The sequence below is a fragment of the Gavialis gangeticus genome, unplaced genomic scaffold (assembly GCF_001723915.1).
Source record: "Gavialis gangeticus isolate Ggan-Ray unplaced genomic scaffold, GavGan_comp1, whole genome shotgun sequence".
Classification (NCBI taxonomy): domain Eukaryota; kingdom Metazoa; phylum Chordata; order Crocodylia; family Gavialidae; genus Gavialis; species Gavialis gangeticus.
In genome coordinates, this window is record NW_017729027.1 from 21,853,112 (window position 1) to 21,865,337 (window position 12,226).

The 12,226-nt window shown below is 46.1% G+C and overlaps 1 protein-coding gene across 2 annotated transcripts in view; it reads left to right on the forward strand.

Annotated features, from left to right (window-relative positions):
- The window catches only part of LMBRD1 (LMBR1 domain containing 1), a 271,625-nt gene that overhangs the window by 223,017 nt on the left and 36,382 nt on the right, over window positions 1-12,226 (forward strand). For both annotated transcript variants that reach the window (XM_019520503.1, XM_019520504.1), the window contains exon 14: window positions 3,520-3,598. In XM_019520503.1, the coding sequence (XP_019376048.1) occupies window positions 3,520-3,598 (79 nt within the window). The remainder of the gene's footprint in view (window positions 1-3,519; window positions 3,599-12,226) is intronic.

Genomic DNA, 12,226 nt, shown 5'->3' on the forward strand with positions numbered 1-12,226 from the left:
GGTTAAATTTATTTCTACAAGCTTTAAGTGATACAGGTGAGAGGAGAGCCAGTGTTGGTTAGAGTAACGGTTAGTGGGAATTCTGCAACAGAAGCTAGCCCTGAATTTTTTTTTATTTTTTTTTTTGAATCTGTTGCAAGGAAATAAACTTACTGCAGAAGCAGCATGCAGTTGATTAGGCTGCAGTTGTCTGGTGTTCTACTGCACACTGAACAACAAGCTAGAAACTTCCTAATACAGACAAGATGATCTGTTTCCCAATGTGCTAATGGAGGGGGATAACTTTTTTTTTTAGTGAGGAAACTTAAGATTGGGGTGACATTTTCATATGAAAATGCTTCTTTTTTTCTTTAAAGTGGAATGCATAAGTTTGTGGAACACAAAAATATGATTAAACAAAAGTAAAAAATCAATGCCTGGTGTTGGAACAGTAAATCCTACGTGTTCAGGAAGATTTGTATGGAAAAGGGGTAGTGTCCTTGTAGATTTAGCTCAGGAAGGGCATGTATATATGGGAATCAATGAGGAAGAAAAATCAAATGAAAGGGATATTGAAGGTGGAGTTATTAATGGGCCAGATACGGTGATTGGGAGAGAAACAAAAAAAAAAAATAATTCTATATACATTTTTATGATGATGATAATTGTTAGCTGGTGAGGGATGTCACACTTCTGGTGAGTACTAGCAAGAACTGCAGAAATGAGTTTTAGTAACTGATGAAAGAGGATGGTGACAAAGGCAGAACCAAGTTCTCCCCTCTTGTCTTTACCCTCTAGCGCTGTGTGTGTGCATGTGTGCGCAGCTCATGGTAAATGCATTTTTTTAAAGGGATTTGAAAGGGAAAATTGAATGCCTTTGCAAATATTTGGGAGGAGCCCCTCAAATGTTCACATTTTAAATTAGTTGGCAGTGGAGGCTGGCATTATGGACTGCTGATATAGAAATTCAGCATCTCTATACTGAATAAAAGATGCTTAGAAACCAGGGGTAAGCCATAAGTGATGGTTAAAGTGAAGGCAAGTAGGTTGCTGTAATGTAGCTGTGTGGTATCTAACCTATGGCTTGCCTTTAAGGCCTTATTGTGTTTGTAGCAACAGAAAAATAAAGTTTGTTTAATCAATTGACAAAGTGAGGTATGATTTTTCCCTCTTTTTTTTTTTCCCCCTTAATGCAATAATGTATCACTTGTTTGTTATTGTTTGTTGCCTTTGGGTTAACAAAAGTCTAGAACTCCTGGGATAATAAATAAGGCAGGCAGCAGAGGAATGCATAAAAAGTGATGCAATTTTCTTAACTTATTGGGAAGATTTGGGAGATTCAATTCAGAAGATGTTCTAGTTACAGGTCTGATGGACAGGATGCTTATAGTGGCCAGTGATCAAGAAAGGATATGTTAAGGAGCATTTGGGGATGGCAGAGAGCAGTATCTTTGTTAGCCATGTTAAGATTTTGTTGGCTGCTGTGTCGCCTAGGAATTATTTCAGGGTTGGAGTGGCAGGGGGCGGAGTGGAGAATGTCCGTACTAAGCCTCAGCCAAATCATGTCTTGGTTAGATAACATGTATAGAAGGGCAGGGGGTGTCATAAGTCTGAGTCCCTATGAAAAAACTGGAGGCAAGAGATATGGAGTATGCACCCAAAGAACATGCTGAAGGAATTCTTAAAGCATAAAACAAGTGGAGAGAATGCTCAGGCTGTAATTGGTTTCATTGAATCATCTGATTGGTGGTTCCTTTGCAGTCTGTAAAGGGCTTACTGCATCACTTACAAAGCACAAAACAAAACAGCACCTCTTGGTGAAATTATGGCATTCCCAGTAACCAGAAGCCATGCTCACTTTAGCTATAAAAGCCAATCCAGATACTCAAATAGTGGTGAAAATGCTAGGGTAACTGGATATTTGTACTGGAAATGGGTTAATTTAAGTTGATTCGAAAAGTAAAAAACATTTTGATCCTGGGGGGGGAAGGGGAATAAATTGAAAATTTTTAGTGGGTAAAAGACCAGTCAATGTCGGGAACCAGAGTGACATTAGTAGGCAGCAATCTAGGTATGTGTCTGAGATGTAGTGTGGCACTGGAAAGAACTAATGCAATTTTATGCTATATACAGAGAGACATCAGAGGACTTATTGATCTGCTGCCTCCAGAGCTGGAATATTGCAATTGGTTCTGGGTATCTTTATTATCAGTAAAATATTGACAAATAAGAGCAAATTTAATAGAAAAGCAATACTTCATCAGTGAAGCACAAAGATTGGCTTTCAAGAAAATATTTATGTTTACCTCTAACTAACAGATAGCTTTCTTGGGTGGGCCAGCAAATATACTTGCAAAAAGTAAATGGCAAATGGAGAAGAAAAATTTTAAGGATTAAAAATAACTAATCCCAAATTTAAATAGAGGTTGATTATTTAGAAAAAAAATTGAGATGAGTTTTTCTTAATCTGTGGGATACCAGGGGCATTAATGAAGTTTTGTTGTTGTGAGGTATTTTGTCTTTTTTTCAGCAGATCTAAATGCTAAAAGTGTGAAAATAAATAAATAAATTGTGCATTGCTCTCCTTCCTTTATTCCTGCTCCGCATCTCCATACCCCCTATTTTTCTCCCTTCCCTCACCCCAAACAAACGGGATGAAATGTTAAACGTATAATTTTTAAAAAGAAAGATTCTATAATAATCAGTAGACCATAAATAACAATGAAGTTAGATGGCTTTGAATTATATTGGCAGGGACCTCTGCTCTAATGTAGTGCAGCATTTTTTTTGTTGTTTTTTAATGAAGTTCAAAGATTATAAATTTAAGCATCTCAAAGGACTGAGCCTGAAATGTAGTAATCTTTCTTAGTAAATATTTTTATTTTTATGCATCAGTGCTTTATTACTATAAATTTAGTATTAGTTGCATAGTTAAGTAGCAGATGCGATTTCCTGAAAGGGCTGTTCAGTCTGTAGAGTCAATTTAAGCTCCCTAACTCTTCATGTAGCCCCTTCCTTTAAAAAGAAAAAAGTCCGACTGAGGTGTATGTTCTCAACACTCCTGAGGGGGAGGGAAAAACAACAGTGCTCAGATGGTACAGATTTGAAGAAACTACCTTCAGGTATCTGGTTTAGAAAAATTTGCAGTCTATTGCGTGATCAGTATTCTTTAGTTAATGCAACTGTACATTTTCTCCATTTGTATTCAGACACCATCTTACCTTAGTTGATTAAAAAAAAGTTAACATGAAGTCATAGTTTGGAACAGTTTTATATGAAAATACTAATTTGCAACACTTAATGTGTAGCTTTGGAATCACTTTATAATAATTTCTTATGGCATGTACAGATTACATAGGTACTGTAAAAATATTTGTTTTCTCATCTTGTTCCTGGAAAAGGAAAACCTTATAAAGTAAAGTGTAATACATATCAAATATAACTGGCTCTTGGAGAACTGTGCTTTAGCAATTATCACAGGGAATAGTGTGCATATCAGTATAAAATATTCTTCTGTAATATTGTGTCTTTTTCGTGTAGAGTAACATGACTGTTGATGGCCATCTGGGAAATGTTACAACATACATGCCTAAAGTCTGTGATGCAGCTGCCCCTGAAGGTAAGACATTACCTTGAATGCTGTATCAATGCAAGACCTGTTATGTTATACTTGGGTGAAGAAAGCAGTGAAATATCACTTTTCTGAAAAATAGCATTCTGGGCATCTTTTCAAGCTGCTTTAGTATATTGGTTTGCAATAAGTTTACTTACTGAAAGTAGAAGTATAGCCAAGATAGCAGCTTATTGAGTTCCTATTTGTAGAATATTTCTTCTCTTCAGTCAGACTTAAAATTCTGTAATACAGCATGCTATATAGCTAAAGTACCTAATTTGCAGATCTCGGCCAACTTTTAATATGTACATATTAACATTACCCTTTAATCTTGAAACCTGAAATTTACTTAAACATTCAGTTGCTGAAATAGCATAAATTTTGTATTAGCTGCTATTTGCTTACACATACTATTAAATTCTGTACCATCCATTTTATTACACAATTCAGGATTGCCTGATTGCATGGTGTTCCAGTCAAAATTGTAATCTGACTTTGAAAAGCATAGCTATAGACCTACATAATGAGTCAGAAAAACACTAGAATTATGCACAATAGAAAAAATCTGTTCTCTTCAAACATTATCCTAGGTTATAGTAGTCATAAACAGTTTTGAGGATTTTTCCATACCCTCTCCCTACCCCCCACCTTCCACTGCCTTTTTGGGTTTTTAAATTTCTGCAACAGTCTTTGCAATTAAGATTTCTCAACTCCATCAAAATTGGCAAAAACAGACATTCTGTCCATTTAAGAATGTTAAGTAGTCCTAAGCTTGCAGAAAGAAACACTAAAGCCATACCCCAATTTTTGGCAGACCTTTCTGTAGCTTTCATACTCTAAAAAATTGACCAATTTTAAAATTTTCTGGAGATATCTTTTCCCACTAGCCACAGAAACATTTTCTTTCACAAAGGGCAAAAGTAGGTGTGGCAGACTACAGGTTTTATGGTGATATTTCCATTAACTGTTCAAGTAGGTAACACCTTTGCACAATTAAGTTTAACTTCTTCATTAGTCTGTAAGTGCCAGGGCCTACTATGTTTGTGCAGGTTGAGACCAGATGGACCTTTTAGAGGACCATACAGTAGCAAACCAGTCACACTACATACAATGTGGTATATGCTTGGCTTGTTTGTATGGCACCATAGTTTGCAAGTGTAGCATCTTCATGTCCATGCTGACAATTGGCTGATTTTCAGCATCGGCATTGGGATGGGGACAGCCCTGGTTCTAATGCTGAAAACAGGATGCTAAGAAGCAGATTGCAGGGTTCTGCAGTGTACATGTCTTAGACTTTCACTGTGCCCCAGGACCAGAGAGAGGTTCTGCTATCCCAGGGCCTAGATAGCACCTACAAACCCCTAGGCCAGGGGAGTCGTAGGTTTCATAGACATTGGGATTGGAAGGGACCTTGAAGATCATCAAGTCCTGCTCCAGGGGCAGGAAGTCAGCTAGGGTCAAAGGATCCCAGCAAGATAAGCATCCAAGTGTTTCTTGACTTAAGCCAGAGTAGGTGTCTGCACCACTTCTGGAGGGAGTCTATTCCAAGTCTTGGGGGCTTAGAGTAAAGAAATTTTTTCTTGTGTCCAGTCTAAAACACTCTTGGAATTTATTACCGTTGGTTCTTGTTTTTCCTTGGGGCGCTCTGGTGAACAGACTTTCTCCCAGGTCCTGATGTATACCCCTTATGTACTTATAAGCAGCCACCAGGTCCCCCTGAGCCTGTACTTTTCCAGACTGAAGAGTCCCATGGCTCTCAGCCTGTCCTCATAAAGCTTATTCTCTTGCCCTTTGATCATGTGCATGGCGCTCCTCTGGACTCTCTCAAGCTTCTCAACATCTTTCTTGAATTGCAGAGCCCAGAATTGGATTTAGTACTCCAGCTGTGGCTTCACCAAGGCCAAGTACAGTGGGAGAATGACATCCTGAGAGATACCTGAGAAGCATCTATGGATGCAAGCCGGGGTTTTGTTTGCTTTACCAGCTGTGGCATCACATTGGCTCATGTTCATCTTGTGGTCAGTTATGACCCCCCAAGTCTGTCTCTTTCAGCAGTAGTGCTAGCAAGCGTAGCACTGCCAAGCCTACAAGTATGCTGTGGGTCCTCCCCCCCTCTGGTGGAGTACCTTGCAAACCTGATGACGTTCAATACTGATAAATGTATCTGCCCACTTACTAAATTTATCCAAGTCAGCCTGGATCACTAGCCTCTCCTCAGGTGTGGACGCTGTGCCCCAAAGTTTAGTGTCATCGGTGAACTTAGCCAGTGCGCTTTTGACACCAATGTCCACATTGTTGACAAAGATGTTAAAGAGAACTGGTCCAAGGACAGAGCCTCAGGGGATACCACTGGTCACAGAGCACCATAATGATTCGCTACCATCAACCACTGCTCTGGGTCCAACCTCGGAGCCAGTTTCCCAGCCATCGGACTGTGGTGTAGCCGAGGCCACAGTTGGCCAGTTTTTCCATGAGGATGTCATGGAACACCAGATCAAAGGACTTTTTTAGAAGTCTGGATATGACGTCAATGTCTTCTCCCTTGCCCAAGTGGTACATCAGGCAAGACCTACCTGTAGCGCGCACATACTGGCTGTCCCTCAGGATGTTGCCCTCAGCCAGCTTATCCAGAAAGGTCTCCTTGATAATTTTCTCCAGAATCTTACTGGGGATTGAGGTCAAGCTGATTGGCCTGTAATTCCCAGGATCTTCTTTCCACCCCTTCTTGAAGATGGGTACCACATTGGACTTCTTTCAGTCCTCAGGTACTTCACCCTGAGCACCACGAGTTGAATATTTTTGCCAATGGTTGGGCTATGACACCTGCCAGCTCCTTGAGTACTCTAGAGTGTAATCTGTAATGACCAGCTTACTTGAAGGTGTCCAGCCTCTCAAGGTGATCCTTTACTAGATCTGCACTGATGCTGGGTATAAATATGCCCTCACCCTGGCCATCCCGCATCTTGCTAGGCAGGGCAGTCCTATTGAACTGATGAAAGACTGATGCGAAGTACCCATTAAGCAGATTGGCCTTTTTCCTGGGTGTTGGTTACCGTCTTCCTGTTTGGTTCAGCAGGGATCCAATGTTACCCCTGCTTTTTTCTGACTCCCTACATATCTGAAAAAGGACTTTTTGTTGTCCTTGGTATGTGAAGTCAGATGGAGCTCAGCTGCAGCCTTGGCTTTCCTGATCTGCTCCCTGCAGGTATGAATCAGTGCTGAGTACTCCTCCTTGGTGGTAATTCCAGCCTTCCATCATTTATAAGTCTCTCCTGAGGAGGTGTAGGAGGTCCTCAAGTTCTCTGCTGAGCCAAGGGGGCTGCTGTACCCTATTGCTACCCTTCCTCCAAGATGGGATGGCCATCCCTTGTGCTGTCGGGATCGCTCCCTTGAGGAGCATCCACTCCTTGGATTCCTCTTCCTGTTGAGTTGTGGTCCCTTAGAGCCTTAACAATGAGCCTCCTGAGCTCATCAAAGTTGGCTTTCCTGAAGTCAAGGACTTCTGCATTGCTGACTGGTTTGCCAGCTTTGCAATAGATAAAAAAGGGTGATCAGTTTGTGGTCACCATCACCCAGTTTCTCATCGATTCTTAGGTCACTGACTAGGTCATCCCCTTTGGCCAATACCAGGTTGAGCAGCGCTTTACCTCTCATCGGCCCATGGACTTCTTGAGGTCAGGTGGTGCTCGTTCATGCACATAAGGAAGCTTTGGGACCAGTCAGATTTGGCTGAGTGCTCTTTCTGTGAAATGTCTGGGTACTTAGTCTCCCATGACAACCGTGCACCAAGAGCATGCAGCCTCAGCCAGTTCCCTGGCAAATTCCTGGTCCAGCTCTTGTTTCTGGTTAGGGGGTCTGTAGTAGACTCCTACCATGATGTCCCCTATGCCATGTTCCCCAGTATTTTAACCCAGAGGGACGCCAGTTGTCCATCCTGGGTGCCAGTGTCAATTTGCAGGGGTGTGTAGCTGTCCTTGACAGAGAGCTACACCCCCACCCCTTTTATCTGCATGATTTCACCTGTACAGGGTATAGCCATCTATACTTGTGGCCCAGTCATAGGTGGAGTCCTACTAGGTTTCTGTTATCCTTATGAGGTTGTAGTCATTCTTGTTTAGTAGGAGGACCAGACCCTCCTGTCTTATTCCCCAAGCTCCTGGCATTGGTGTACTGGCAGGCAAGTGTCCCATTGGGGGCCCCTGCCTTCCTCACAGATTTCTTCTGGGGCTAGGGTAGGGGTGGGTTCCTTTAAGTGCCTTAGCCTGCTGGATTTACAAGAGTTGCCCAGCGGGCTTGCAGTGGTGGTAGTCCCCCCCTCAGCCCCCAGCAGGCTTAGTTTTTAAAGCCCAGTCGAGCAGATCAGCCAGTCTGGCTGAGAAGAGCCTCTTCCCCAGTGGGGTGAGGTGGAGGCTCTCTCTCTTCAGAAGACCACTGCCTCTCTCACCAAAGAGCAGGCTGTGAGCATGAAGCCAAAGCCTTCATGATGACACCAGCATCACAGTCTTTGGGTGACTGCCTCGACCCATCTCTCCCTCCTCAACCCATGACCCACAACCAGGTGGAGTGAGGAAAAGACCACCTGCACCCCTAAATGCTGCTCCCAGAGCCCTGCAGTTCCTCGTGACCTGGCTGGGATTGCTCCGAGCTGTGTCATTCATGTGCACATGAATAAGGAGCATAGGATAGTGGTTGGAGGGCCGGATAATCTTTGAGATCCTTTCTTCTATGTCCTGGATGCAGGCACCCAGGAACTAGCAGACCTCCCAGGCTAGGGGGTTAGAGGTGGTGGATTGCCCTGTGGGGAAGGAGTCTTCCCATGAGAACCACTCTGCATTTCATTTTAGGGAGAGTAGGGGTGGGTGATCCTCCCTTGTCTGCAGAGATGCCAGCTCCTGCAGACTCAACTGGGCCTGCAAGAGGTTCATACCTGTTTTAAAGCTCCAGAGGGGAGGGGACCTTGGTGTGGTGGGCCTTGGGACCCTTAGGGCCCTTGACTACCTTGGTCCAACCCCCTGACTGGACAGTTTGAAAGATCTCCGAGTCCTCTCTTGTCCTGGAAGGTGACCTTAGTCTACACTCTGCCTCCAGGGGGTGAAGGCCCTGGCAGTAGGGGTCTATTTCCTGCTTGCCATCCTTGATGGCACGCAGTCTCTGGACTGTGGCCTGGAGCTCCTCTGTCTGGTGCCCTGGAGACTCCAAAGTGAAGCAAACCTCACAAGGGGAGGAGGTGGCCACACTTCTGGTCCCAGGAGCCTGGAAATGTGCCAGGCATCCCCTGCAGCCAAGCGCCAGGGGCTCCGTCTACGTGGAGCCTGGAACCATGGGTTCCATCTGGGCAGAGGCCTCTAAGGTGCCAGAGGGGGAGGCTGCAAATGCTGAGGGGACCCTTGGAGTGTGGTGTGTGTCCATTTGCATCGTGCTACTGGTAGGCCGGCTATTGATGGGACTACCCTCCCTAGGGCTCACAGGCAGGGCCTCGGGCCCTCTTGCTTGCCCTCAGCATGGGAGTTCGCGTGGAACTCGTGCACCGGGCCCAGGAGCGCTCCCGTTTGCGCGTCCTGTTTTGTGAGGCTCTGGTTGCGTGGCTCCCTGGGGGGCTGAGCGAAGTAGGAGCCAAGGTGGGGCGAGACCCTCTTTGGCTCCACTCAGCTGCCCTGCAGCTGGGCTGTCCCCCTCCCACCATGGGCCCTGCTTGCCTCCCAGTGTGTACTGGTGGTTGGTGGGGTGCTCCTTGGCAGCTGGGGGGTCACTGGGGGGCTTCAGGGTGCTGGGAGCAGTACGTCTCTTACCCATACATCTATAACTGCTCCTGGAGCCGACTGAGGCTTTTTTCTTTTGGTGGGCCCTCTTTAAACTATGTGCACACAGTGGGCCCACTGCTGGCACTGCACTGCTCCCAGGCAAGGGTGGGGGGTCCTACCTGGGGGTCTTTGGGAACCCTGATCTACTGGAGAAGGACCAGTAAGTACCCTTCCCTCCCCACCCCCTTTTTCCAGTCAGCACTAGCTTCCAGTCAGCACTAGCTTTTTTTTTTTTTCCCTCTGGGTGGCTGGGCCAAGTAGAAGCCAGGGCGGGGCGAGACCCAGGGCGAGTCAGACCAGCCTGGTGGCCTTTTACGACCAGGTCACTAAATCATTGGATACAGGGGTGGCAGTGGATATAGTTTTCCTAGACTTCAGGAAGGCTTTTGATACTGTCTCTCACCCCATTCTCATTAGGAAGCTGGGGGACTGTGGCGTAGACACCCATACAATCCAATGGGTCGCCAACTGGTTAGAGAGTCGCACCCAGAGGGTGGTAGTGGATGGGTCCTTCTCGACCTGGAAGGACGTGGGAAGTGGGGTCCCACAGGGCTCGGTCCTTGGGCCCGCCCTGTTCAACATCTTCATCAGTGATTTGGATGAGGGGGTGCAAAGCACCCTGTTCAAGTTTGCTGATGACACTAAGATGTGGGGGGATGTGGGCACAATTGAGGGGAGCAACAGGCTACAGTTGGACCTAGATAGGTTACAAGGATGGGCGGAGGAGAACAGGATGGGGTTTAACACAGACAAGTGTAAGGTGATGCACCTGGGGAGGAACAATCGGCACCATACATACAGGCTGGGGAACTCCCCTCTTGTCAGCACGGAGGTGGAAAAGGATCTGGGAGTCATTATTGACTCCAAGATGAACATGAGTCGGCAATGTGGGGAGGCGGCTAGGAAGGCCAACTGCACCTTGTCGTGCATCCACAGATGCATCTCGAGCAGGTCCAAGGAGGTGATCCTCCCCCTCTATGCGGCACTGGTCAGGCCGCAGCTGGAGTACTGCGTCCAGTTCTGGGCGCCGCACTTTAAGAAGGATGTGGACAGCATCGAGAGGGTCCAGAGGAGGGCCACTCGTATGATCAAGGGACAGCAGGGTAGGTCCTATGAGGAAAGGTTGCGGGACCTGAACCTGTTCAGCCTTCAAAAGAGAAGGCTGAGGGGGGATCTTGTGGCCTGTTATAAACTGGTTAGGGGGGATCAGCAGGCGCTGGGGGAGTCCCTGTTCCCCCGAGCGCCACAAGGAGTGACCAGGAACAATGGTCACAAGCTGGCGGAGGGAAGGTTTAAGTTGGACATCAGGAGGCGCTACTTCACGGTCAGGGCGGCTAGGGTCTGGAACCAGCTTCCAAGTGAGGTGGTGCAGGCTCCCACCCTGGGGGTTTTTAAGAGGAGGTTGGATGACCACCTTACTGGGGTCATTTGACCCCCAGTGCTCTTCCTGCCATGGCAGGGGGTCGGACTAGATGATCTGCTCAGGTCCCTTCCGACCCTAGAAACTATGAAACAAACAACTAACAGACAAGTCTGCCAACTATCCATAAACTTGTGGATAGTCTGGTTTTAAAAAAACAAACAAAAAAAAGCTTAAAATTGCCTGTTTTGTAAAGTGCAGAAAAACTTTTTATGAAAGTGAATATAAGTCCTGAGATCACTTCAGATTTCATTGCCTGAATGAAATTACCTTCAGTGTTCATGCAGGGCAACATATGGAGCAGTGCCACTGATTGTATAATAAGAAGCAATCCGGGTTTTCCATTTCCTATGGAAAAACAGAAAACCACAGATTTCCCTTTTTTTTTGTTTTTTAACAGAGGAAATAAAACAGATTTTTCTCTTTTAGCAGGGAAACCTGCAAATTTCCCCCTTTTTTGCAGAGAGCTCGGCAGGCTGGCTGGGTTCCAGCCTGCAAGAGCTGTTTGCAAAAGGGGCAGGAAACCCCCAGCCATGCCCAAAGGGGGAAGGGTAGTACCTGAGGCTCTGTCAACCAAGGCTCTTCGCTCCTGGAGCCTGTGAGGTAAGTGGTGCTTTCTGGGGACTGGGGGCCCCCTCTGGCAGGGCTGGGGAGTTGCAGGTCATGGCTGGGAGGTACTGGTAGGGCTGGGGGAGTGGGGCTGGGAGCCAGCCCCAACCCCACCCCCACCCAAGGCCACAGCAGGCAGCAGCAGTGGGAGAGCCATCTCGCTCTTGCTGCTGCCTTCTGTCGGGGCTAAGGAATATGCGGACCTGGATCTCTACCCCCATAGCCTTGGTGGCTGGGGGCCCCCCCTGGCAGGGCTGTAGGTGGAAGGCAAGGCGCATGAACAGGGTAGGGAAGCTTTGTGGGGGAAGTGAAGGGCACCAGGACGGCTGGGGCAAGAGGGGAACGTGTGGAGCCTTTTAATATTAATCACGGATTTTGGCGTTTTTATCAGAGAACTTGTTTTTTTGTTTTTTGCGGGGGGTGTTTTTCTTAATTTTCCCAGGGAAAACCAGGATCCCTGATAAGGCTAGGGAAAGAAGTTGCACACAAACCAGTATAAGTGATTTGAAACTGGTTCAGATCTGTAACAACAGAAGTTCAATGCGCATAAACCACTTTCAAAATGGCCAAAACTGATTTTAAGATAAATCTGGATGCATGTAGTATCAGACTTATTTGATTTTTAGGTTAAATGATTTATTGAACTTCTGTCCCAGATCCCTTCCAGATTCAAGTGAACTCGCAGCCCTCAGCATCCCAGGATGCTTCGCACCCTGTCTACAAACCGCTCCCTTCCACCCCACACCCTGCTCCAGCTGGGCCTTTAGTTACTTAGGGCTGAGAGGGGAGAAGAGGTGGCAGGTA